This window comes from Stegostoma tigrinum, chromosome 1 (assembly GCF_030684315.1).
Source record: "Stegostoma tigrinum isolate sSteTig4 chromosome 1, sSteTig4.hap1, whole genome shotgun sequence".
Taxonomy (NCBI): Eukaryota; Metazoa; Chordata; class Chondrichthyes; order Orectolobiformes; family Stegostomatidae; genus Stegostoma; species Stegostoma tigrinum.
The window spans coordinates 166,300,963-166,328,380 of NC_081354.1; the positions used below are offsets into that span (position 1 = coordinate 166,300,963).

Below are 27,418 nucleotides of genomic sequence, written 5' to 3' on the forward strand. Positions count from 1 at the left end.
CCTTCTGTTACCCAGTTAGATGCAAGCTTTTTGTGATTCATGTGTGAAGACCCTCTATATTATCCTGCAGCTTTTCCGCTGTCTTTCCTATTTAAATATTTAACTGTAGTATTCTTCTCTTCATTTCCCTGCGCTATATTCTATCTGCCAAGTCTTTGTCCACTTGTTTTAACCTGCCTATAATCCCTCTGCAGACTTGTCCCCTTGGCAAACTTGGCGATAATGTCATGTTTGGAGCAAGGTCTGCCAGGTGGGCCTCAAGGAATGAGTTTCCTGATTGGCCCAGGTTAACAGTCCAAATCGGGGAGCCCTGGCTAACTGCTATAATTGGAATGTTGGGAGTTCTGCTCACTCTAGGTGCTGGCTCTGTCACATACTGTGCAGGTGTAAATAAAGTGTGACTTGGTGATGGGATACTAGCGTTTGTGGAATAATTTCAGATAGTACTTACACTTTCCTCAATCGGGTCATTCATAGGTATTTTAAATAATTATGGCTCAAATATTAAGCCCTCTGGAACCCCACTCATTACTGCTGGTCATCTTGAAAGTGTCTCTCCTCCTAACGCACTCTCTCTTCTAATTGTTAACTAATTCTCTATCCATACTAATACACCACTTTTCCCCCCCCCCCAACCTGATGTGCTCTTATTATAATCAAGCTACTTAGTAAGATATGCAGTTCTAAATGCTCTGCTGATGCAACCTTTTATAAAAGATGAACGTTTTCTCAAGAACAGATGTTCAACCAACTGATTAGAGTTACTTTTTTATTGCCTTGCTCCATGTTTTGAATACATAAATAATTCCCTAGGACTTTTCCAAAATCTAAGGATCCTTGGACAGTTACTGCCAGTGCATCCATTCTCACTAGCTACTTCTAAAATCCCAATATGCAACCCATTGGCTTTTGGCCCTGTGTGGGTTTGCCTGTACTTTCTTCCTTCCTAATTTTTTGGAATGTTATTCATCCCCTCTTCTGTTAAAATTGATGCAAAGAACTTGTTCAACACATGCCATTTTTCAGGTTCACCATTATTGGTTTCCCCAGTCTCATTTTCCAAGGGATCTATGTTTACTCTCCCCCTCTTTCACCCCCCCCCCCCCCCCCACTTGTTTAAAAAGTTCTTACAGTTCATTTGTTTTTGGGTCCCTTGCTGGTTTGTCCTCCAGTTTACTTTACTTTCTTCCTCAATTTTTTCACCCCCCACTTTTTTTGGTTTTTAAACTTTCTCAACCCTCTGACATACCACTGGTCTTTGCTACATTATATGTTTGCTTTTTTTTAAAAGTTTAATGCTTGCACTAACTTTGTTAACTGGTCACTTGACCCTCTTAAGATCCTCTGCTTTCACTGGATATATTTTCATTGGGAGTCATGGACTACTTTTATTGAATATCTGCCCTTGTTCCTCAATCATTTCTGCTAATTTCTTTGCCAGTTAATTCTAGCCACTCTTGCCCTCCCCTTTATGTAATTACCCTTTTATTTAAGCTTAGCATAACTTTTTTCTGACGACATCTTCCTTCTCAAACTACCATGTTAGGTTTAGTAGGAACTGCAGATGCTGAGATAACAAGGTGTGTAGAGCTGGATGAACATAGCAGGCCAAGCAGCATCAGAGGAGCAGGAAGTCTGACGTTTCAGGCCTAGACCATTTTTTTTCCTGAAGAAGGGTCTAGGCCTGAAACATCAGCCTTCCTGTTCCTCTGCTGCTTGGCCTGCTGTGTTCATCCAGCTCTACACCTTGTTACCATTGTTAGGATGACCAGTTTCCAAAGGGACCTTTTCTTTTGAGATTTATTAGACTTGCCTCCTCACACATCACCAGATCCAAAATAGCTTGGTTCGTGGTGGATTCACAACATATTGTTCTGGGAAAGTAACTGGAATAAACTATGAATTCTTTTCTCATGCTACCTCCTGTCAGTTAGATTTTTTTTTAATTTCAATCTGTGAATCTTCACATCACCCACAATTTGATGTACAAGTTGTTATACATGCTCTCATTGCCTGCTGATTTTATTCTCTGTCCTACAGAACAACGGTGATTAGGTGGCCTATCGACTCTTCCGCCAGTGTCCTCTTCTCCTTGGGTTTTTTAAATCTCAAAATAAGATTCCATATTTCTGATCCAGGATCTTTTCTTGCTATCGTACTCACTAACTTATTTAATTAATTCATGGGATGAGGGCATTGCTGGCCAGACAGTATTTATTGCCCATCCCTAAGTGCCCAGAGGGCACTTGAGAGTCAAACACATTATTGTCAGTCTGGAGTCACCTGTAGGCCAGACTAGGTAAGGATGGCAGTTTCCTTCCCTCATGGACATTAGTGAACCAGATGGATTTTTCCGACAATTGACAATGGATTCATGGTTGTCATCAGACTGTTAATTCCAGTTAACTGAATTCAAATTCCACCACCTGCCACGGCAGGATTCAAACCCGGGTCCCCAGAACAGTATCTGGGTCTCTGGATTAACAGTCCAGTGAAAATACCGCTTGGCCATCACCTCCATGAAGCTACTCTGTTCTTCATGCATGTCTTTTCAAAAAGTCACATAACCTGAATATTTAGTTCCAGCTTTCATTTTCTTGTCATCAAGTCTCCATAATCCAATATGTGTTGTTAATTAATTTGTTTTGTTCCTTATATTATGCACTTTGTATAGCTCAACAGCCTGTTCCCTTTTTACTTCCCCCAAAACATCAGGATTTGCCTGGGTTCCTCCTTTCTCCCAAAGCGAGACTTTTGACTTGAAATGAATGAGCAAGGAACTGGCAGTTCCTCTCAATATTTCTTGTAATGTTAACAGTTTTGGTAGTATATGTAGATAAAATGTGTAAAATTCTTCGAGTGTTAATGGAGGTGCTGAGACTGGCAAAAATTCAAGGAAAGATCTCTCGATCTTGCAATCTTTTCCATTCTCTCCTTGTTGAAACCTCCAAAAGCATTTTTTTGAGCCTAATCTTTTCTCATCTGACTTTTTTTGCACATTTAGTCTGAATTGCAGTTTCCTACTTCATTTTCAAACTTGTGTAAAGCTTATTTTGGTATGTATGGCTGCCTGACCAGTTTTGTTGTCTCTGTAAAATAATCTGTTATGGATAAGAGTGATAAATGTATAAAAGCTGACTTTTGTAACAGTTGTTCATATAACACCTGTATGTCTTATCTTGCTTTTTCTTCAAATGTTGTTGAAGTCACCCAATCCCATCTCTTTGAGAGTTGGCAAAACATGACATTTTCCTGTGGCCTTTTGGTCATGAATGACAGACAAGATTTTGAACATTTTGGCTGCTTTTTGAAAGAAAAAAAGCAGCATCTCATCATGTCTGTCTTTTAAAGACAGAACGAACCACTCATCACATTGATATTTAAAAGCTCCAAGTAACATTAAAAAAACGCCAGTAAAGTTTAAGATAACAAAGTGGAGAGCTGGATGAACATGGCAAGCCAAGCAGAATCAGGAGCAGGTGCTGCTTGGCCTGCTGTGTTCGCCTAGCTCTGTACCTTGTTATCTCGGATTCTCCAGCATCTACAGTTCCTGTTATCGCCAATAAAGTTTACCTTACTCATCCAAATGTTTTGAAGCTTTATTGTTTTATCTTTTGTTTTGAATTTGCATTCATTTTATTGTAGGGGAAAATGAAGAAGCTGCTGTTGTTTATAACTTTGTGCCCGTGTCCTTATGGGTGGGTAGGATTTAAGGATTTGGGAGACATTGCTTAAAAATTTCATAATCAGCCACAACACATTCTTTAGACAACACACAACTGGATGGTACACCAACGTTGGAGGAAATTGATGTATAAGCTAGATCAATTGCTAATTGAACAAACTGACTTGAACTTGGTGTTGCTAAGCTGCTGAAGTATTTGTGGAGTTGTGCCTATTTCATGTAAGTGGACAGCATACTTGTACTACTGACTTTGCCTTAAAGATTCCTTCAGGAAATGAGCCACCATTTCAGGATACCTAGTCTCTGACTCACGCTTGCATCACAACATTGTGTATAACTGGTCTGGTAGAATTGGAATGCTTGTGGCAGGGTTTGGCCATGATGAAGAAGAAAACATGCATTTCCATTAGCCTTTCTCTTAGTTTTGTTAACCCTAACACTTTTTTAAATGAAATGTTCTGTAAACATGAACTGTCAAGTCTCTTTGATACTAAATTATGGGATGTATGCATGAAATTAAGTGAACCTCCAGTATGTTGGCAACCATGGAGAGAGTTACAGAAAGCTCAAATTAGAAATCTGACATGAGGGAGCAAAATGATTTATCTGATGGCCTTTATGTTGGAGATTCTAAAAAGGTTCCCCCAATTGCCAATTGTGTAAAATCCTGATGGGTCTAATCTGAGGAAATAATTAATAAATTTTGTGCTAAGCAGAGCTTGAAAGTAGCTAACAAGACCCCCATGTAACCTGATTTTACCTGTGAGCATGCTCCATTATCAAATATTTGTTTCTGTGTACTGTTTCCCAGTATTCACTTTGTTACTGTTTAACTGGACTGGCTGTCCAGATGGTTATGCAGAGACACCAACCGTTGGGGTTTCCTGACGTAAACACATCACAACAACTTGCAGGAGTTATTTGGTTTGGAGTGAGGGATTTGAATGGTTAGGAATTTTGACAGATTGGATCGATGTCCCAGAAGATGCAGCCCTGCTTCTCTTGGGCCCAAAGCATTGTTGGCAAGTGCATTTGCTTGTTGGAGCCTGCTGCCCTGATTCCTCTTCGTGGCCATTATTTCTTCAATTCTGGTAACTTGAGTTTTTTTTGAAGTGACAAAGAAGATTGAATGCAAAGGGGTGGACATTGTCTGTATGGACTTCAGAAAGGCATTCAACAGGGTTCTGCATAAGAGACTAGTGGCCAGGTTAGCTTTCATCGAATACAAGGAGAGCTAGCTATTTGGATGACCAAATTGGCTTGAGGTTCTAAGACAGCAGGATGGTGGTGGAGGGTTACTTTTCGGATTGGAGGCCTGGGAGCAGCACGAGGATTGGTGCTGGGTCTTTTTTGTATAAATTTACTTTTACTTTTTATGTGAATATCGGAGGTATGGTGAGTGAGTTTGAAGGTGACAGCAAAATCTTCAAAGTTTCTAGAACTTACATGAAATGGAGTCACAGGCAGAGAGAATAGTGAAGATGGTGTTTGGCATGCTTGCCTTTGTTGGTCAGTGCATTCAGTACAGGAGTTGAGGCCGTGTTGCACCTGTACAGGACACTGGTTTGGTTTGGCCACCTTTGGAATACCAGCATTCAGTTCTGTCCTCCTTGCTGTAGGAAAGATGTTGTGAAACTTGAAAGGGTTCAGAAAAGATATTTGCAAGTATGTTACCAGGGTTGGAGGGTTTCAGCTGTCGGAGACTGAATTGGCTAGGGCTATTTTCCCTCAAGTGTTGGGAGCTGAGGGGTGACCTTAGAAGTTTTTATAAAATTTGAGGGATATGGGATGAACAGCCAAGATCTCTTCCATAGGTTGGGCGAGTCCAAAACTGGAGGGTATAGATTTGAGGTGAAAGGGGTAAAATTTAAAAGGGTTGAGATGTAACATTTTCATAGAGGCTATTGTATGTATGGATAGAGCTACCAGAAGAAATATTAGAGACTGGTACAATCGCTGTGTAGTTCTGACAGGTGATTTTGGTTAACAAAAATCCTGAGGAAGGAAGGAAGCTGTCTTCGTCTCCTCCTTCTTCTTCGCCTTCGCCTCCTTCTATCACAGACCTGCTTATTTTGACCATCACTAGCATCATGTGTTTTCCCCCCCCCCACCAAAAAAACCCTGTCCTGTGATTTTTGCCAACATTACTAATTTTTAATAATGATTGTTATTGTTCAATCGTGTTGTTAAGCTTGGAGTAGAACACTGGCGGGTGTGTTAAATTTTGAGGTATATCCATTCAAACAAAGTAAAATATATGGGAGTGTTCAGGATGTGAGTTTGCTCGCTGAGCTGGAAGGTTAGTTTCCAGACGTTTCGTCACCATTCTAGGTAACATCATCAGTGAGCCACAAGCGCTGGTGTTATGTCCCGCTTTCTATTTATCTGGTTAGGTTTCCTTGGGTTGGTGATGTCATTTCCTGTTCTTTTTCTCAGGGGATGGTAGATGGGCTCCAAATCAATGTGTTTGTTGATGGAGTTCCGGTTGGAATGCCATGCTCCTAGGAATTCTCGTGCATGTCTCTTTGGCTTGTCCTAGGATGGATGTGTTGTCCCAATCAAAGTGGTGTCCTTCCTTATCCGTATGTAAGGATACGAGTGATAGTGGGTCATGTCGTCTTGTGGCTAGTTGATGTTCACGTATCCTGGTGGCTAGCTTCCTGCCAGTTTGTCCAATGTAGTGTTTGTCACAGTTCTCGCAAGGTATTTTGTAGATGACGTTCGTTTTATTTGTTGTCTGTATAGAGTCTTTTAAGTTCATTAGCTGCTGTTTTAGTGTGTTGGTGGGTTTGTGGGCTACCCTGATGCCAAGTGGTCCGAGTAGTCTGGCAGTCATTTCGGAAATGTCTTTGATGTAGGGGAGCGTGGTTATGGTTTCTGAGCCCGTTTTGCCAGTTTGTTTGGGTTTGTCGCTGAGAAATCAGCGGACTGTGTTCATAGGGTACCCATTCTTTTTGAATACGCTGTATAGGTGATTTTCCTCTGCTCTGCGTAGTTCCTTTTGTGCTGCAGTGTGTGGGAGTGTTTTTTTTGCCAGACAGGGATAAGCCAATTTAGCAAGGTATGAAGTGCGAAGATGAGTACTGATCAACGGCAGGCCTTTCATGTGATCGGACTAAGCATTTATAAACAATGGTGTTTCTAAGGTATTGCAAACACTTTTCTCTGTTTTTCATCCTTTCCATTTTTGTTTTTTTCTCCAAGAATTGCGTACTTCTGGCATGATATGAATGTCTAAGTGGCTTTAAGTTAACAAACCAACATTGAAGTTTAGTATTGGCTGCACACACTGTAATTATATTTTTGTCATCACTGCCTATGACTGTCAATTCAGCAAGTTTCATGGTGTCATTTTGATTCAGGTTGAAAAAGGTGATGAGTTCAAGCCTTGCTGCAGATTTAATCAGGACTGAATTTTTAGCACATTCCTCTGTGCTGTAATTATTGTGGAGGAGCTGTCTTTCAAACAAAAATTGCCAGACAAATCTGTAAGGAACAGCTTCTATACTAACTGGGATAATTTAGTTGTGGCAAATCATGCGTCAGTTAATGCAGTCAAAATTGAGATAATCTAACTCAATGATGTCCCAACACTTACGGTTTTTATTCATTGCTTCAACTCACTTGATCGAGCAATCTGCTGCTACTTCGTAGGTGCGTTTTTGGTTTTTTAGAAGTGCTGAATTAAGTACAAAATGCAAACTCTCAACAATGAGAAAATATTCAACGATTACAATATAATGAGACTTCATCTGGAACATCGTGCAGAACTTCAGTCTCAATGTAAGAAAGAACATAATTGCATTAAGTAGTTTTTAGGGAAGATGCATTCAACTGATTGCTGGGATGAATGGCTGATCTCAGATGAATCAGGCTGAGTCAGTATCCATTGGAGTTTAGTAGATTGAGAAGATTTTTACTGAAAAGTGGATTCTGAAAAGGACCGAAAGAACTGCGAAGAAGGATCACTGGACTCTAAATGTTAATGTTGCTCGTTCTTCACAGATACTGCTGGACCTGCTGAATTTTTCCAGCAATTTCTGTTTTTGCTTCTGACTTGCAATATCTGCAGTTCTTTCAGTTTTGATTTAGTATTTAAGTCACTACCACACGATGGATGAGGGAAGGGCTGTACGTGTCCTGTACAAGGACTTCAGTAAGGCATTTGATAAGGTTCCCCATGGTACGCTGATGGAGAAAGTGAAGTCATGTGGAGTCCAGGATGTACTAGCTAGATGGATGGAGAACTGGCTGGGCAACAGGAGACAGACTTGTCGTGGAAGGGAGTTTCTCAAAATGGAGAACTGTGATCAGTGGTGTTCCACAGGGGTCCGTGTTGGAACCACCGGTTTGTGATATACAAATGATCTGGAGGAAGGCATAGATGGTCTGATTAGCAGGTTTGCAGATGACAGTGAGATTGGTGGGGTAGCAGATTGTGAAGGGGACTGTCAGAGATTACAGCAGAATATAGATAGATTGGAGAGTTGGGCAGATAAATGGCAGATGGCGTTCAATCCAGGCAAATGCGAGTTGATGCATTTTGGAAGATCCAATTCAAGAGTGAACTAAACAGTAAATAGAAAAGCCCTGGGGAAAATTGATACACAGATCTGTGCGTTCAGGTTCAGTGTACCCTGAAGGTGGCAACGCAGGTGGGTGGAGTGGTCAAGAAGGTATACGGCATGCTTTCATTCATCGGACAGGGTATTGAGTACAAGAATTGGTAGATCATTTTTACAGTTGTGGTCAAACCAAAGTCCTATACATATGGAATACTGCATACAGTTCTGGTCGCCACATTACCAAAAGGATGTGGCTGCTTTGGAGAAGGTGCAGAGGAGGTTCACCAGGATGTTGTCTGGTATGGAGGGTGCTAGTTACGAAGAGAGGCTGAATAGATTAGATTAGGATTATTTCTACTAGAAAGATGGAGGTTGAGGGGGGGCGGGGGGACCTGATTGAGGTCTACAAAATCATGAGGTCTGGACAGGGTGGATAGTAAGAAGCTTTTCTCAGAGTGAGGGACTCAATTACTAGGGGTCACAATTTCAAGGTGAGAGGGGAAAAGTTTAAGGGAGATATGCACGGAAAGTTCTTTATGCAGAGGGTGGTGGGTGCCTGGAACGCGTTGCCGGTAGAGGTGGGCACAGTTGGGTCATTTTAAGATGTATCTGTGTAGATACATGAACAGGCAGGGAGCAGAGGGATACAGATCCTTAGAAAATAGGCAACAGTTTAGATAGAGGATCTGGTGGATTGGTGCAGGTTTGGAGGGCCGACGGGTCTGTTCCTGTGCTGTAATGTTCTTTGTTCTTTGTTCACATCTTTTCTTGGCATGCTGACCTTGAAGTTCTGCTCTTCTCTCCGAAGGGGTTTCTGTTCCAATCTTTCTTTTCGTCCATCGACATTAATTTCAGTCAGTCCTGGTGTTTGACTGGGTATTTGCTGAAACTTGTTTCCACAACCATATCACATTTCTCAGACACCCTCTGGCTCATATTCGCCCTGCATGGATTCCAACTGAAGTTTCATCCTTCCTTCATGCTTTCGAATCCACCCAGGATCACCGACTATCTCTAATGTTCAATGTTTCGCAGACAGTTGCCCTTGCTTCTTACTGGCAGCCCCCCCCCCACCGCCCCCCCCCCCTCCCCCCCCCAACCTCCCCCCCCCCAACCTCCGGAACACATTAAGCTGGCTCAGGGTTGCACCAATCCACAGTTCCACTTAATTCACTCTGCTAGCAAACTTTTTTTTTTCTTTTTCAGGCATCAAGGCACAAGATGCAACAACTCCGATGCTCATGGTCTTCTGGCAAACCCCCCCCCCCCCCCATCCTCTCCATCCCTCAACTCCACTTCCTGGTGGCACTCACGATCCCTCCTAGCCTTCCGTTTTCTGATGCTGAATGTTTTGTAGTCAGCAAAGGTCTCGGTTTTATCCCTCTGCATCCCACCTTAATGCATTTCTTCCTTCTTCCATTGCCTTTGCCTCTGTGCCCCTATTTTTTGCTTTGTGTTTTGGACAAGAGTCCTCCCACCATCTCTCAAGCCCTATCACAGACCCCTTCACCCAGCTCCAATGCTCTCCTCCACCTGTGCCCCCCCTCTCCCTTTACCTGCTCTCTTAAAAAGGTCACTTGCCCTGTTGGAGAGACTGTGTGTTCAAAAAAGAGGTGTCTCCCATTTAAGATATTTGAGGAATTTACTTTTTATTCAAGACTGACTGACTGAGTTAGATTTTGGACTGATGAGAAGGCGGTTGAGTCTTGATGTGGAGTGGTAACAGGAAAGTGAGACACTCATCAGCCATGCCATCTTAATGGTGGAGCAGACTGAAGAAGATGATTAACCTGTTTCAGTCCCTAATGTATGTCTTTGTTTATGACAGGACGGGAGTAATTGAGAGCTCCTAAATCCCTGTGGTTCATTTATGTTCCTTATGTAAGTACATCTCTCATTCACATCATGACCTATCTGATTGTAGAACCATAACAACATGGTTGACTTTCAGCTACCTTTTCAAAATGCCTAGAGAGTCAATCAGCTCAAGGACAGTGAGGGATGGGAAACAAACAGCTGCATTGCCAGTGAAGCCCAGATATCCAGAATTAGATTGGTGGGGGGGGAGAAAGACTTGAGTCCAAGGCCCAATTTTGGACTGCAATCTTCAAGTCTCTTTTTCTATCTTCACCTGAAAGTGGGCCATAACCTTTAAAATCTTTTTGTTTTAATCCTGGTATGCTTTCATATGTCAGATTTTTTTTTGCACAAGTACTTCCTGCAAATAAACCAGTGACCTAGCCTGCCCTAAATAGAAAGTTCCACATACTAGTAACCTGCTGAGAGAATAGAAATCTGTAAGTGTCCTTAAAAGGGAGAGCGCTGCTTAAACGTTTGAGCCTTGGTTCTAGACTTCCTCGCAGGAGGAAACATCCTCCTGGTATCCATCCCATCAATTTTCTTTTTTTAAAGACAATCGCCACCTTCTAAATTTCAATGTGAATGGGCCCAATCTGCTGAACCTTTCAATACAGAATGGGCTTTTTGTCCTGTAAATTAGTTCAGTGAAACTGCAGAAAGTCCTTCCTCCCTACTCACTATCCAAGACCATTCAGGTAAACAGCAATTTACCTGCACTTCACTCAGTCTTGTCTGGTATATTTGTTGCTAACAAGGTGGTCTTCTCTACATTTGAGGAAACCAAGTGCAAACTGGGTGACCACTTCACAGTACACCTATGTGTTTTCCACAAAAAGGACCCTGAGCTTCCAGTTGCCTGTCATTTCACTCCATCGTGTTCCTAGGCCAACACCTCTATCTTGGGCTTGGTGTGATGTTCCACTGAAGGTTGACTTGCTTGTGGAGTTGGCTTGTTCTTGTCAGAACTCCCAAAAATGAACCAAACAGTATAAATTTCAAGTAGACTAGAATAGCATCACTTCATCAGAGGCTCCACTGATAATGTCACCTAACATGGTGATGAAACGTCTGAATGAAAGCAAGCCAGCTCGGCGAGCAAGTCAACAACCTCACCCCAACCCCGGCTACAGATCTTTACTAAATCATAGAATGTTCAAATGAAGCTCAGCCAAAATTGGAAGAACATTTTCAGCATGGGAACCTTGCAATCTTCTGGAGTTAAAATCGAGCTCAACAATTTTAGGGCTTGAGCAGCATCTCCCATGTTATTACTCCAAACACCCCACACCATACCTTGCCATTACATGGGCTGCTACTATGAACAACCTATTGTCAGCCATGAGTGATCTTGGACGTCTACACGCATACGCACGCACACGTGCACACCATCTTTAGCATGTATCTCGCCTTGTAACTACAGTCGAAGGTTCACTGGACCTGGAAAGTTAACTCTGTATTCTCTCAACAGATGCTGTCTGTCCTGCTGTGTTCTTCCAGCAAATTCTGTTTTGCTTCTTAAAGCATCTACAGTTTTTAAAAAATTGCTTGATCTTGTTTTAAGCTGTTGGAGAGATGACAAAATGATTGAGAGAAATGTGAGTCACATTTCATGAGTTGCAATTCAGACTTTTTTCTTTATTTTCTACTTTTAGATTAAATGAAGATTGGAGCAGTTCCTTTTTAGCTCCACAAAGTCAAAGGTTCTTCTCTTGGTTGCTAATGACTAGTGGCAACAGCAGATACTTTTAAAACCAAGACATGTTGCAGTTCACATGGTCTTGTGTTCCTTCCTCCGAAAGGTGGAGTGAAATTTGAGTAAGTTTGTTCTGTGTGCCTCGACTGCTTCAGTAGGTTTTGTTAATGAGCTTGCAGAGAAATCAAGTCTGAGAAAATGAAAACAGACCTGGTTCAGAGGAGCTCGTTTAGTTAATTAGCTGATCAGTGGAGCAGATAGCTAACTCTGGCAGAATATTTGCTGAACTTGAATTTTTGCAGTTAGCTAAAATATTTTGTTAACACTGGTGGATGGAGATTTCTGGGTATTGTGGGTCCTGTAGGACTAAGTATCCTCTCCACCTGATAATGCCATTTAATCAGCCCACTGCTTTGCACTCACTGGTACATTAGTTAGCTGAGCAGTCCTCCATTCAGAAGCACTTGAAACAGATGAACGATTGTGTAGCTCTGCTGTATCTATCTTGCTTTCAGCTTCACAACAATTGGAAGGTTTCATAGTTTAAATTAATTAAAACAAAGCTAGTACCAAGCAAGAAATGGCAATCTAATTTCCAATTTCAATGATTATTTAAAAGACTTGCAATTTTGTCCTGCTTTCAAAATAATCACATTGCAGATATGACTACTATTTTCCTTGGATTTCTTACTCAACTGTACAAAATTCAAAAGGGGCTGCATTAGAAAATGGGAAACATACAAATTTGCGGTAAACCTTCCATTTTCTAGAATTTGCTTAAGAAACCAATAGAGGTATTAATCTATGAAGTTGTTACTAGCCATTTGAGAAGTAGAACAGGAGATTGTACTCAAATGCTCCTAGTTTTGCTGGTTATAAATAAATAATTGCTGTTCCACTTTGAGTTTAAGAAAGCAGCTCATTGTCACCGCCATGAGGAGAAATAATGATGTGCAATAAATACTGATACAACCAGTGTTGCCTATGTTGCATGAGTGAATTTTTTTTTAAAATGGTGTACTAGTAGCTCCAACACTGCCTCACAAAGCTATCACATAATTGTTAGCATGCTTCCCTGATACGAGCTAATGGGAACTGCAGATGCTGGAGAATCTGAGATAAGTGTGGAGCTGGATGAACACAGCAGGGCAAGATGCTGCTTGGCCTGCTGCGTTCATCCAGCTCCAAACTTTGTTATCCCTGATAGGTAATGGATCATACTGGCTGCCTTTCACTTCTTGCAACAAGCAAGGTCATGATATTTGATACAATTCACCAGTCTTTAGGATGTATGCGCTAATTGCCAAGGATCACACTGGGACCAAAATTAATGTGCCATATTACTCAACAGACGAAGTACAACCCTGTTTGGTCAAGACTTGATCCTGAGATCAATCAGAATTGACCTGCCTGATTTTAGTATTTAAATAAAACTTGACAGTTGTTTGTCAGCCAGCAGTTACCAGTCTCCACAGCAGTGCCGCTAACAACCAACAGTACGTTCACCAAACACTGAGCACGAGCAATTCAGAATTGAAGAAGGTTCACGAGGCTCAACGTTAACTGTTTTCTCTCCCCAAATTCTGTCCGTCGTGTTGAGTTTTTGTAGCAATTTCTGTGTTTCTTTCAGATCTTCAGCAGCTGTAGTTCTTTTTTGTTTTCTTCCATTACACTGCGCATTCTTCTGTCATCTAATATGAATGTGGTGTTTCTTTCTTGTGAATTGTCCTGATGTGCAAGATGAAAAGTTTGGAAATTTTTTCTCCTTTTTTTAAAAAACAATAACACCCTTTAAAGCACAATAAATTGTATCAATTCTATACCTCAAATGAACAGTTAACTTTTAATTCTAAACAGTTCTGACATTGTATTTCCCAGGTGGGTGTTTGGATATGCAGATTTTTCAAAATTAGCACAATACTGGCCTGGCAATATAAACACCACTATGTGGCTCGGTGAAATGTATTTTCCACTGTTGGTTTTCTTAAAGCAGTCAGTTTAGCAACCGCAGCGCTTTGAGTCAGCATTATATGTACAGTGTAGAACAACCCCATTGAATACAAGATTTAAGTGCTGCAATTTGACTGTGCACTATTGCCAAATAATAGTGGCAAAGCTCAGGAGGATGCCACTTGGACAACAGGATTTATGCCTCCTTCCCAAAAGGGTTAGTAGGGAATGTATCTGTGGTGATTTAATTTAGGGCAGAGCTTGACCAATTAATGTCCTGCACCTGGTTAGGAGAACATAAAATGTTGGTTGAGAGGGCTGCTAATTATCTGTCCCCCAAGGGTCATTGCAAGCAGGAGCCAACTTAAAACCCTGTGAAACAAATAGTTGGAGGGTTCTTGGGTGGTCACTAAATAGGACAAGGTAGACTGTGTTGGAGATGCCATTCTTCCCCCTTTATCCACCATGCACCGGACAAGCCAAACTATTGAGTTTCCCCTTTCAACCTTTGGTCATAGAAGTGAGAACAAGCAGGCTTTGTTGACAGATTAGAGGCAGAAAGTCACCCTGGTGAAATCTGTAGACCCCTTTACCTCCTACCCTGCTAATAAAGGCACTTAAAATGCTGTGCATACCCCCCAAAGCCTGTCTCCTATTTACAGGGCACAAGGCCAGTACTGTAAATGAATCTTCTTCCCCCCCCCCCCCCCCCCCCCCCTGCCTGGCTTAGTGCAGCTCCAAGTCTGAACAAGTTTGACACCATGCAGAACAAAGCACCATGTTTTATTGTGCATGACTGAACGCCATTCACAATTCGCTCCCGTTTACTGTTAATGCATTGTGGCAGCAGTGTTTATCATTGCCAAGAGGCACTGCAACAACTCACCAAGACTTCTTCCACGTTCATGATTTCTACTACCTGGAAGGATAAGGGCAACCAAATTGTTTTATTCATACATGTGATGAGAGTATTGCTAGCTGTGTCAGCATTTATTGCCCATCTCTAATTGCCCAGAGGACAGTTCAGAGTCAACCATATTGATGTGGGTAAGAAGTCAGGTGTAGACCAACCAGGTAAGGATGCCAATTTTCTTCCTTAAATTTACCATAATCAACATTGTTTCATGGTCGTTGTTGGAGTCTTAACTCCAGATTTTTATTGGATCTGAACCTTAGTCCTCAGAACATGACTTAGGTCTCTGGATTAATAGTCCATTGATAATACCAAAAGATGTTGCCTCCCCAAGTTTAATTGGAAGACAGCTGCTTACAAATTTCCCTCCAGCCAGATTCCATAATCATGTGGAAATACATTGCTGTTGATTCTCTGTCACTGGGCCAAAATCCTTGAATCTGTGCCTAAGAAAGTTGTGGGCGTATGGAAACCAAATGGACTGCAGTTGCTCAAGAAGGCAGCTCACCGCCACCTTTTCTCAGGCAATCCACAATGGATAATAAATGCAGTCTCTGTCAGCAATGCCCAGATCCTGAGAATAAATTATCCAATATTAACGTGGCATCATTTCAGGCAACTTTTTCTTTTATGCAAAACAACATGCATGCATGTGACACAATAAATCGTTAACGGCAAAGGATTAAACCCTTGGATTCGTGAATACAATTTGCAGTAAATGTGCCGTGGATGAACTGTCTACATACTTCAATTTTTGTGCATACCCTTGCTGATGTTGTGAAATTACAATGTAGCTCTAGGTGTAAAAGAGATGACATTCACTACCGAACTCCTTTTCATGCAGTCCTTTTGTTGTATTGACATACCTCTCGCCACCCACTTATCCTGTTGCATACCATTTCCTTCCTGTGACTGATTTCAATTCAGAGGTTTATCTAAAACTCAGAAATCTGAGACTGGTCGCTCCTGATTCCTTTTGGATTGATGTGTCTGGTTCTGCCTTAAGAGCAGTCATGTTTGAAAACAATGCAATTTTATCCAATCTCTCCCTTATAGCTAACACACTCCAATTCATGCAACGTATTGGTAAACCTCTTTATTGCAACCAGAACTGAGCACAATACTCCAGTTAAAGTGTGAAGCTAGATGAACACAGCAGGCCAAGCAGCATCTTAGGAGCACAAAAGCTGATGTTTCGGGCCTAGACCCTTCATCAGAAAAGGGAGATGGGGAGAGGGTTCTGAAATAAACAGGGAGAGAGGGGGAGGTGGATCGAAGATGGATAGAGGAGAAGATAGGTGGACAGGAGACAGACAAGATAAAGGGGCAGGGATGGAGCCGGTGGAAGTGAGGGTATTTGGGGAGGTAGGGAGGGGATAGATCAGTCTGGGGAGGACGGGCATGTCAAGGGGGCGGGATGAGGTTAGTAGGTAGGAAATGGAGGTGCGGCTTGAGGTAGCGGAGGGGATGAGAGGAAGAACAAGTTAGGCGAGGACGAGCTGGGCTGGTTTTGTGATGCAGTGGGAGGAGGGGAGATTTTGAAGCTGGTGAAATCCGCATTGATACCGTTGGGCTGCAGGGTTCCCAAGCGGAATATGAGTTGTTGTTCCTGCAACCTTCGGGTGGCATCGTTGTGGCACTGCAGGAGGCCCAGGATGGACATGCTATCCAAGGAATGGGAGGAGGAAGTTGAAATGGTTCGCGACTGGGAGGCGCAGTTCTTTATTGCGAACCAAGCGTAGGTGTTCTGCAAAGCGGTGCCCAAGCCTCAGTTTGGTTTCCCCGATGTAGAGGAAGCCACAACGGGCTTCTTGGCCTGCTGTGTTCCTCTTGCTCCACTCTTTGCAGATGCTGGAGAATCCGAGATAACAGTTCCCATTATCTCTGATACAGTACTCCAGGTGTGGTCTTACTATAGTTTGGTACGGCTGCTACAGGACTTGCAGTGTTACATACTCGTTGCTCTGACTAATGAAGTTAAGCATGCCATATGCCGCCTTTATCATCTTATCCACTTGTACGGCCACATTCAGGGATTTTGCAGCCCACGATCCTTCTGTATGTCAGTGCTTCAACTGGTCTGCCATTTGCTGTATACTTTCCTGTTGCATCTGACCTCTGAAGATGCCTTAACTCACGTGTCTGGATTAAACTTCATCTACCATTGTTTTGATCATCTTTCCAACTGATGCATGTCGTGCTCTGTTCTTTGATTATCGTATCATCTGCAAATTTACTAATTTGACCATTTACATTTTCATCCAAATCCTTCATGTACATTACAATCAGAGGTTTCAGCACTGATTCTGGCAAAACACAACTAGTCACAGACCCATCCACAACTACCCTCTGAGATCGAAGACCAAAAACATTTTGCGTCCAACTTTCCAATTTAACAACTTACCAACCTGCAATAGATCCCATGTGACTTAATTTTCAGGACCAGCCCACCATGATGGACCTTGTCAAATACTTTAATAAAGTCCATGTAGACAACATCCATTGTCTTATCCTCATCAAGCATCTTTGTCACTTCAAAAAAATCTATCAAATTTGAGACAAGCCCTCCCTCTTGCAAAGCCATGCTGATTGATTGATTTTTCCTTTTTTTAAATTCTGAAACTGTTCTTCCGTTATATCTTTTATCCTTTCCTTCCTAACTTATTCAAAATGGTGCTGGACTCTGATGACTGTTGAAGCTTTTCACTGTGTAATTTGCTGTAGGATTCAATATAAAATGCTAGTGGCAATAAATAAATAATTAATTGGTTCATTCTTTAACATATCCGTTCTTTACAAATGTGACTAAACCTGAGCTGAAGAATGTTCTCCAATAATTTCCCTATCAGTGATGTAAGGCTTATTGACTATAATTTCCTCATGAATTAATTAAAACAGAGATTTCAGGCCAAATGCATTAAACAATCCACTGATCAACCAACAATATTCCAAATTCCAAAAGTTGTTTTTAATCATGTTGTGAGTAATTTGATTTAATTCATGTGTTAATAGATCATTTAAGGGGAGAAAATATCTAGGATTTAAATGCACGTTTTTGTCATGCTCTTCAGTTCTTCTTTCCAAGTCCCTGTGTACTAAGTTACATTTAGCTTCTAGAATTTCTCCAGACTTGCTAGGAAGCAGCAACACAAACATGATCCCTACCCATCTTCAGTGGTGTAGTGAATAGATTAGGATTATTTTCATTAGAAAGACGGAGATTGATGGGGGGAACCTGATTAAGGTCTACAGCATCGTGAGGGGTATAGACAGGGTGGATAGCAAGAAGCTCTTTCCCAGAGTGGGGGACTCAATTACTAGGGGTCATGAGTTCAAAGTGAGAGGAGGAAAGTTTAAGGGAGATATGCGTGGAAAGTTCTTTATGCAGAGTGTGGTGGGTGCCTGGAACACGTTGCCAGCGGAGGTGGTAGATGCAGACACGTTAGTGTCTTTTAAGATATATTTGGACAGCTACATGGATGGGCAGGGAGCAAATGGACACAGACCGTTAGAAAATAGATGACAGGTTAGACAGAGGATCTCGATCGGCGCAGGCTTGGAGGGTCGAAGGGCGTGTTCCTGTGCTGTAATTTTCTTTGTTCTTTTTGTTTGTCCTTTGAATTAAGTGAAATTGATTGGATCAGCTAGAAAAGAGCAGGTCAAAGGCTCAGAATTCTGTGGTGAAGAGCTTACCTTGCATCTCCCCAAAGCCTGTCCACCATCTACAAGGCACAAGCCATGAGTTTGATGGAATGCTCCCCACTTGCCTGAATAGTTGCAGCTTTTGAAACTCTCAAGCTGCTTGATATCCTCTAGGACAAAGCAGCTACCTGAATTGTACAACTTCGATTCACTTGGATAGCGGCTATTTACAATCTACAAGAGGTGCTGAAAAAACTTACTATGACTTCTCCAATAGCAGTTTGCAAATCTTAACTAGTGCCACCTAGACAGACAAGATGGCAGATGCAAGGAAACACCTGCAAGTTCTCTTAAGCCATACACTGTCCTGACTTTGAACTAATCTGTTTTTCTTCACCATTACTGCATCAAAAACCGACAGTTACATTTTTACCAGCAGTGTGCATACACCTGTATCCCCAGGTCTGATCCGCAGTATCTGAACACCATCTTCGTATGCCAATAGGGATGAACAGTAAATGCTGGCCTCACTGGGTTGCCCATGTCTATGAAATGTAGACATACGTAAAATCGTATGCGTTGGAAGAGGAAAATGGGTGACGCGTGTGCTCTACGACTGTGCTAAAATAGCTACGGATGAAGTTCTCTTGGTACTGTAGTGGATCCCCCATTACTGTGGTCTATCAAATAGAAAACAAGAATCAAACCTTGGTGCTAAACCATATGTTACAAGCTATTAAAAGTCATAAATGCTGCTGTCTTTAGACATTGCTTGGACATTGCACCTATATGTTGTGGTAGAGTTTTGGATAGCTTAGTTAAAGAGTGTACTTCCCTCAGAAGGGCTGCAACGAAGATTCACTGCATAAATTGAGCACTGGAATTAGCCCTTTTACGAGGACCGATTAACTAGAATGGGCCTGTGTTCTTCAGAGTTTAAAAGAGTGAACTATGATCTAATTGAGACGTATACATTTTTTTTCACGGGCTTGATGTTCTACCGGACTTCAAAGCCAATATCCAGGGGTCAGTGTCTTGAAGTTGAGGCTTAGCCATTAGGACATAAAAACAGTACAGCACAGGACCACAAGGGCCTTTTGGTGCACGATGTAATGCCAAACACGATGCCAAATTAAATTAATCCCTTCTGCTTGCCTTTGGGCCATATCCTTCCATTTCTTACGTATTCATGTGCTTATCTGCCTCCCTTAATGCCCCGTTGTCACCGCCTCCACCACACCTGGCAGCGCATTCTGTTATTTAAAACACTTGCCCCTCACATCTCCTTTGAACTGTCCCCCATCACCTTAAATGTATGCCCCCTAGTATTAGACATTTCAACTCTGGGAAAAAGATTCTGACTGTCAACCGTCTCGATGCCTCATAATTTTATAGAATTTAATCAAATCTCCCCTCAGGTTCTGCCATTTCAGAGAAAACAACCTGTGTTTTCTAGCCTCCCCTTTAAAGGTTATACCATCTAATCCAGGCAACATCCAAGTAAACCTCTTCTGCACCCTCCCCAAAGCCTCTACGTTCTTTCTGTGGTGTGGAGACCAGAATTGAATGGAATACTCTCGTGTGACCTAACCAAAGTCTCATAAAGCTGCAACATGACATGCTGACTCTTGTACTCAGTGTCTTGACCAACAAAGGCAAGCATACCATATGTCTTCTTCACCACCCTCTCTACTTGCGTGGCCACTTGCAGGGAGTTATGGACTTGAACACCAAGATCCCTTTTCCTTTTGATCTCCCAAAGAACAGCATCTCACAATTGCCCAGATTAAATGCCATCCACCTTTTCTTCGCCCATACCTGTGACTGATCTGTATCTCACTGTATCCTTGGATAACTTCTACATTGCCCACAGCACGTCTGATCTTTGTATTGACTGCAAACTTACTAACCCACCCAACCACATTTTCATCCAAATCATTTTTATGCATTACAAACAGCAGAGGTCCCAGTATGGATACCGATGGAACATCACATGTCATGGACCTCCAGTCTGAAAAACAACCTTCCACCACTACCCACTGCCATCTATAGTCAAGCCAGTTCTGAATCCACATTGCCAAGTCACCATGGATCCTGTGCATCTTAATCTTCTGGATGAATGTGCCATGATGGACCTTGTCGAGAGCTTTACTAAAATCCATATAAGCAAGATCCACTGCTGTACCTTCCTCGATTGCCTTCATCACATCCTCAAAAAATTCAATCACGTTAGTAAGACATGACCTGCCATGCACAAAGCCATGCTGACTGTCCCTAATTAGGCCACGCTTTTCCAAATGTGCACAAATCCTATCCCTAAGAATTCTCTCCAGTTGCTTCCCAACCATTGATCTAAGACTCACAGGTCTGTAGTTTCCTGGATTATCCCTATTTTCCTTCTTCAACAGAAGAACAACGTGAGCTACTTGCCAGTCCTCCGGGACAACTCCAGCAGATAACGAAGATACAAAGATCATGGTCAATGCTCCAGCAATCTCCTCTCTTGCTTCTTTCAGTATCCTGGGGTGGTTACCATTGGGCCCTGGGGACTAGCCCAACTTAACGTTCTTCAAGAGACCCAACACTTTTTTTTTCATCTTTAAAATGCCTTAGCATATTAGCATATTCCATACGAAGCCATGCTTCATATTTAGGACCAAGTCTGCAGAACCACCTCCATCATCATAAAGTAAAATAGGAACAAGAGTTTATGTCTACCTGATGACTTGGCCATTCATTGAGATTTCATTTTGCCACATAATTCCTCAACACCCTTTGCGTGCACAAAAATGTATTCAATCTTATTTTAAAGCGAACAATTTAACCTAGCATGAGCTACTATTTGTGGAGAGTTTCAATTCTCCCACTTTCTCTGTGTAAATATGTTTCAAAATTTCAGCCTGGAATGGCCTAGTCTGTGACTTGGAGAAATTATTTCTCCCCTGTTTAGTTCCTCTAATATCTTGGAACCTGACAATGACAACACCCCTTAACTATTTAAATATTGGTTCACCATGTTACAAGTACCCCTGTCATCCCTGTCATCTTCCAGACAATTCTGGCAGGATCTTTCTCTTCTGAATGTATGCTGCCTGCTGTTAACAGATGCTTGGGTTCAGGCCTGATAGCCTAATAAATCTGTCTTTGCCCTTTTATTTCTATCATTTGTTTTCAGTATTAGTATAACATTAGTCTCTTCTTCAGGTATCTCCCTATTATCCACAGTCACAGTAGAGTTATGGATTATACAGCACAGAAGCTGACATTTTGGTCCAACTCCTCCATGCTGACCAGGTTTCCAGTCTGAATTAGTTCCATTTGCCTGTGTTTGGTCCATATCCTTCTAAACCTTTCTTATCCATGTACCTGTCCAAATGTTTTTTTAAGTATTGTAACTACCTGCATCTGCCACTTTCTCTGGCAGCGCATTTCATACATGCGCCACCCTCGGTGGAAAATGTTGCCCCTCCTGTGCCTTTTAAATTTTTTCCGTCTCACTGTAAAACATTGCCTTTCTTGTTTTGAATTCCGCTACATCAAGGAAAAGACCTTTGCAATTCACCTGATCTATGCCCGGATGATTTTGTAAACTTCTATAACATCGCCCCTCAACCTCCTATTCTGTAGGGAAATAAGTCCTAGCTGTCCAGCCTCTCTTTATAACGCAAACCCTAAATCTCAGTCACTGCGGAGGGGATGGGTATTATCGCTGGGCTGTTAATCCAGAGTCCCAGACAATGTTCTTGGACTCGAGTTCAAATCCCATCATGGCAGATGGAGGAAACTGAATTCAGTAAATATCTGGAATTAAGAGTCTAATGATTGTGAATCCATTGTCGATTGTCAGAAAAACCCATCTGGCTCACTGACATCCTCTTACGGAAGGAAACTGCCATCCTTACCCAGTCTGGCCTATGTGTGACTGCAGTCCCACAGCAATGTGGTTGTTTCTGAACTGCTGTCTGGGCAATTAGGGATGAGCAGTAAATGCTGCCGAGCCAGCAACGTCCTGTGAATGAATTAAAAAAAAAACAATCCTTGTAGATCTTTTCTGCAGTCATTCTAATTTAGTAATGTACTTACTGTAGCAGAGTGACCAGAACTGTACACATTACTCCAAAAGTGGCCTGACCAAAGTCCTGTGCACCAAAATATGACATCTCAATGCCTATAGTCAATGATCTGAGCAATGAAGGTAAGTGTGCCAAATGTCTTCAACATCCTGTCTACCTGTGGTGCACCTTTCATGGAACTGTGCACCTGAACCCCAAGGTCCCTCTGTTGGACAACTCTTCAGGCTCCTACCATTAACTATGGAAGCCCTGCCCCGATGGTCTTATCAAATTCAACACCTCATGTTTATCAAAGTTAAACTACATCTGCTACTCCTCAGCCCATTCGTCCTCAATCAATCAAGATCCCTTTGTACTCTTAATAAACTTCTTTACTGAGTACTATATCATCAATTTTGGTATCATCCACATACTTAGTAAACATATTTCCTATATTATTAAAGAAATTGTTCATATAAATGACAAACAGCAGTGGATACAGCACTGATCCCTGACACCTCAGTCACTTGCCCTGCCTTCCTTTTCAAGAGAAGGTTGAGTATTTGTCTAATAGATATTATCTACATATTGATAAAGAAACTTTTCTTGAATACAGATAATATTCATCCCCATCCAAGCCTGTAACGTTACAGCAGTTCCAGTCAATGTCGGAAAGTCAAAATCCCCTACTGTTACAACTCTATATTATTCTTACAGATTATTTTGGAGACCTCTTTATATATTTGCTCCTCGGTTTCCGGCTGTCTAGTGGGGGGACCTGGAGTAAAATGCCAATAAAGTGATCACTCGCTTCTTAGTTCTCGGTTCAACCCATAAAGCTTCACTTGACAATCTCCCATGAATATTGTCTCTAAGTATGGCAGTGATGTTTTCCCCAATCAAAAATGGCCATTTTTATCTATATTATTTTACTTTCTTTGTGATTACACTGACAGTCATTACTTTCCATCGATGAATAATAGGATGGAGCTGTTTTGGAATAATTATTTTCCAAGCCTTTACCTACTTTAATCACCTGCAACTATCATTCTAACTTTCTAGTACTGTGAAGTGCAGAAATATAGCTATATCTTCTTGAAGTTAATTTTAAAGTGCCCTATTCGCCCTTTTGCTGAGATATACATTTTGTGTGGTAATGCAGTGGCGGTCATCTACTGAGGTTTTTGTCTCCATATGGCTTCATCTGTCGTGAACAGCTCAATTTATTCCTGGTACATGGGTACCTCTGTCTAGGCTATTATTTATTGCCTATCTCTAATTGCCCAGAGGGCATTTCAGAGCCTGTCATATTTGTGTGGGTCTGGAGTCAAATGCAGACCAGACCAGACCAAACCAAGTAAGGCTGGCTGATTTCTTTCCTTAAAAGACGTGGTGAACTATTTTGGATTTTAGAACCGCTCACAATGATTACAGAGTAAGCAGAGTACCTTCAGGTCACGGTTTCATCACAGCATGCCACTGATGCTCACTCTGTATGTTCACAACCCAGTCTGTGTACTTTCTGACTCTTGAAGACCAACCTTGAAACACTAGTCTAGCATTTGGGACTTTACACCTATTTTAGAAACAACCAGGCCCAATTGTGGGAGCACAGCTATCTGGAAAAACAATCAACTTTATATAACGTCGGAATGGGCGTTTTATTTTTTAATTGGGCATTTGGGTACTGTCATGTACGTACTAACAAGGGTTCATTTCCAATTTGGGTCTTAGTCTGAGCTAATCAGCCTTTGTGACATTTGTCCAGTAAAAGCAAAATGCTGAGGATGCTGTAAGTTTGGAACAAAAAAAATTTGCAGGAGAGACTCAGTAGGTCCAGCAGTATCTGTGGACAGTGAAACAGAATTAATGTTTCAAAACCAGTCTGACTACTTCTTCAGAACAGCCTGCTCAGCAGAAAAACCGTTTTGAAGTACATACTTGAACTCAGTTTCTCTCTCTCCATGGATGCTGTTAGAAGTACTGCGTACTTCCAACATTTCTTCTTTTTTTAAAAAAATGTTGCGTCAACTGCACTTGGCTTTTCTGGACATGTCTTTCGTTGGAGAGTAAAACAAACTTTCTTTTCAGAAATTCCAGTCCAACCTGGTGCAAGAGACCTCCTCCAGTCTGTGGTATTTCTACTGATCATGTATCTTCTGCTTGAGGCAGTGTTTATAATATGTAGTGTCAATTGTTCGTCTGTTTTTGGATGGGTTTGACTTCAGAGACCTTTGATTCTAAATATTTAAAACTGACTGCAGTTACTACAATCAACACAGCGATCTAAAATTTAGGATAATAAAATGTGAAGCTGGATGAACACAGCAGGCCAAGCATCTCAGGAGCACAGAAACTGACATTTCGGGCCTAGACCCTTCATCAGCGAAGGGGATGGGGTGAGGGTTCTGGAATAAATAGGGAGAGAGGGGGAGGCGGACCGAAGATGGAGAGAGTATAGGTGGGGAGGTAGGGAGGGGATAGGTCAGTCCAGGGAAGACGGACAGGTCAAGGAGGTGGGTTGAGGTTAGTAGGTAGGAGATCAGGGTGCGGCTTGGGGTGGGAGGAAGGGATGGGTGAGAGGAAGAACAGGTTAGGGAGGCAGAGACGGGTTGGACTGGTTTTGGGATGCACTGGGTGGAGGGAAAGAGCTGGGCTGGTTGTGTGGTGCAGTGGAGGGAGGGGACGAACTGGGCTGGTTTAGGGATGCAGCCTAATGGTATCAATGTGGACTTTACCAGCTTCAAAATCTCCCCTTCCCCGACCGCATCCCTAAACCAGCCCAGTTCGTCCCCTCCCCCCACTGCACCACACAACCAGACCAGCTCTTTCCCTCCACCCACTGCATCCCAAAACCAGTCCAACCTGTCTCTGCCTCCCTAACCTGTTCTTCCTCTCACCCATCCCTTCCTCCCACCCCAAGCCGCACCCCCATCTGCTGAGATGCTGCTTGGCCTGCTGTGTTCATCCAGCCTCACATTTTATTATCTTGGATTCTCCAGCATCTGCAGTTCCTATTATCTCTGATCTAAAATTTAGTTCTGATTTTAATTGTGTTACTTGCAATCAAAAATTTGCACCATTGCTGTTTCAAAAAGATTGGAGCTCACAAGAAGTTATTTAAGAATATTCTGGCGCTAACAATAATTTTCTTTTCGTTCCTGACCATGAAAGACAATATTTAATCAGAGAATTTGGGCGGTATAGGCATTCCTGTAATCATCAATGTTTTTGAGGAATCCTGTGTACTCCTGAGAATTTTTCTTGCTGACGACTGAATTGAATATTACATTTCAAAGAAAATGTTGACTTTCAGATGGGATGACTTCAGCACAATTTGTTTTATTTTGGGTTTTATTTGCGAAATTATTCATCGGCTTTTCAGTTGGTTTTAAATGTTTATATTTGGGGTATAATTTGGCAAAGCTGTGACTTGCTAAAATTAGTGACTCCCCATCATTTTCCTTTTGTTGATTTATGAAGATTTAAGAATAGTAATACATAATGGGAATGACTCAAGTTTATAGTCTGGGTTGGAAACATAGGGGAAAAGCATCGGAAAAGGAGTACCTTCAAGGCTTCTTCACAATTCACTGATCATGGCTAATAGCCAGCTCAGTACTCTGTTTCTGCTTTCATCCCAAATGCTTTGACCCCTTTGAGCTGTCTGAATTATATTTATCTGCTCATGAAAAAGTGCAGTGTTTTGGCCTCAACTGCTTTCTGCAGCAGAGAATTTCACAAACTCCCTCCTCTCTACATGAAGAAATTTCTCCTCCTTTTCATCCTAAATGGCTGTGTTTACCCAGTATCCTGAACTGTGACCCTTGCTTCTGGGCTCCCTGGTCATTGGAACATCTTTCCTGTGTTTAGCTTGTGAGCATTTTATCGATTTCAATGAAATTCCAGTGAATATAGTCTTAATTGATCCAGTCTCTGTTCATAAGTCGTTCCTGCCATCCCAGGAATCAGTCTGGTAAACATTTGTTGGAATCCTTATGAAGGCCAGCACACCATTTACCACTGCTGACCCTGCATGTGTACTTTCAGCGTACTTTCAGCTACTGGTGTGCAGGTCTCATTGCATCTTCCCCTCCTATTTTAACACCATTTAGATAATAAGCTGCCTTCCTGTTTTTGCCTCGAAATTTATCCACAGTATATTACGCCTGCCAAGTATTTGCCTACTGAACTTGTCTAAATTTCACTCAAGCATCTCCGATTCTCCTCACAGTTCACCCTCCCACCCAGCTTTGTGTTGTCTTCAAACTGAAAAATATAGTCATCTAATATAGGCTGTAAAATATAGGCTTCTTCTTCAGATGACACCAAAGTTGGTGGAGTGGTGGACAGTGTGAAAGAATGTTGCAGGTCCAGGGAGACTTGGATAAACCTCAGAATTGGGCTGAAAGGTGGCAAATGGAGTTCAATGCGGATAAATGTGAGGTGATTCACTTTGTGAAGAATAGTAGGAAGACAGAATACTGGACCAATGGAAAGATTCTTGGTAGTGTGGATGTGCAGAGGGATCTTGGTGTCCATGTACATAGATCCCTGAAAGTTGCTACCCAGGTTGATAGTGCTGTTAAGAAGGCTTACGGTGTGTTAGGTTTTATTGGTAGAGGGATTGAGTTCCGGAGCCGTGATGTCATGCTGCAACTGTACAAAACGCTAGTGCAGCCTTACTTGGAATATTGCGTGCAGTTCTGGTTGCCCCATTACAGGAAAGATGTGGAAGCATTGGAAAAGGTGCAGAGGAGATTTACCAGGATGTTGCCTGGTCTGGAGCGAAGACCTTATGAAGAAAGGCTGAGGGACTTGGGTCTGTTCTCATTGGAGAGAAGAAGGCTAAGAAGGAATTTAATAGAGACATACAAGATGATCAGAGGATTAGATAGGGTGGACAGAGAGAATCTTTTTCCAAGGATGATGACGTCAGCTTGTACAAGGGGGCATAGCTACAAATTAAGGGGTGATGGATATAAGACAGATGCCAGAGGCAGGTTCTTTACTCAGAGAGTGGTAAGGGCGTGGAACGCCCTGCCAGCCAATGTAGTT

General features: G+C 42.0%; 1 protein-coding gene across 8 annotated transcripts in view; it reads left to right on the forward strand.

The window, feature by feature from the left end:
• The window catches only part of ctbp1 (C-terminal binding protein 1), a 341,145-nt gene that overhangs the window by 129,416 nt on the left and 184,311 nt on the right, over positions 1–27,418 (forward strand). Inside the window, exon 1 of one of the 8 annotated variants that reach the window (XM_048532456.2) lies at positions 6,778–6,831. The exons of the other annotated variants lie outside the window; for them this stretch is intronic. Coding sequence (XP_048388413.1) covers positions 6,818–6,831 — 14 coding nt within the window. The 5' untranslated portion in view covers positions 6,778–6,817. Of the gene's footprint in view, positions 1–6,777; positions 6,832–27,418 lie in introns of those variants that run through there. 8 annotated transcript variants of the gene reach the window in all.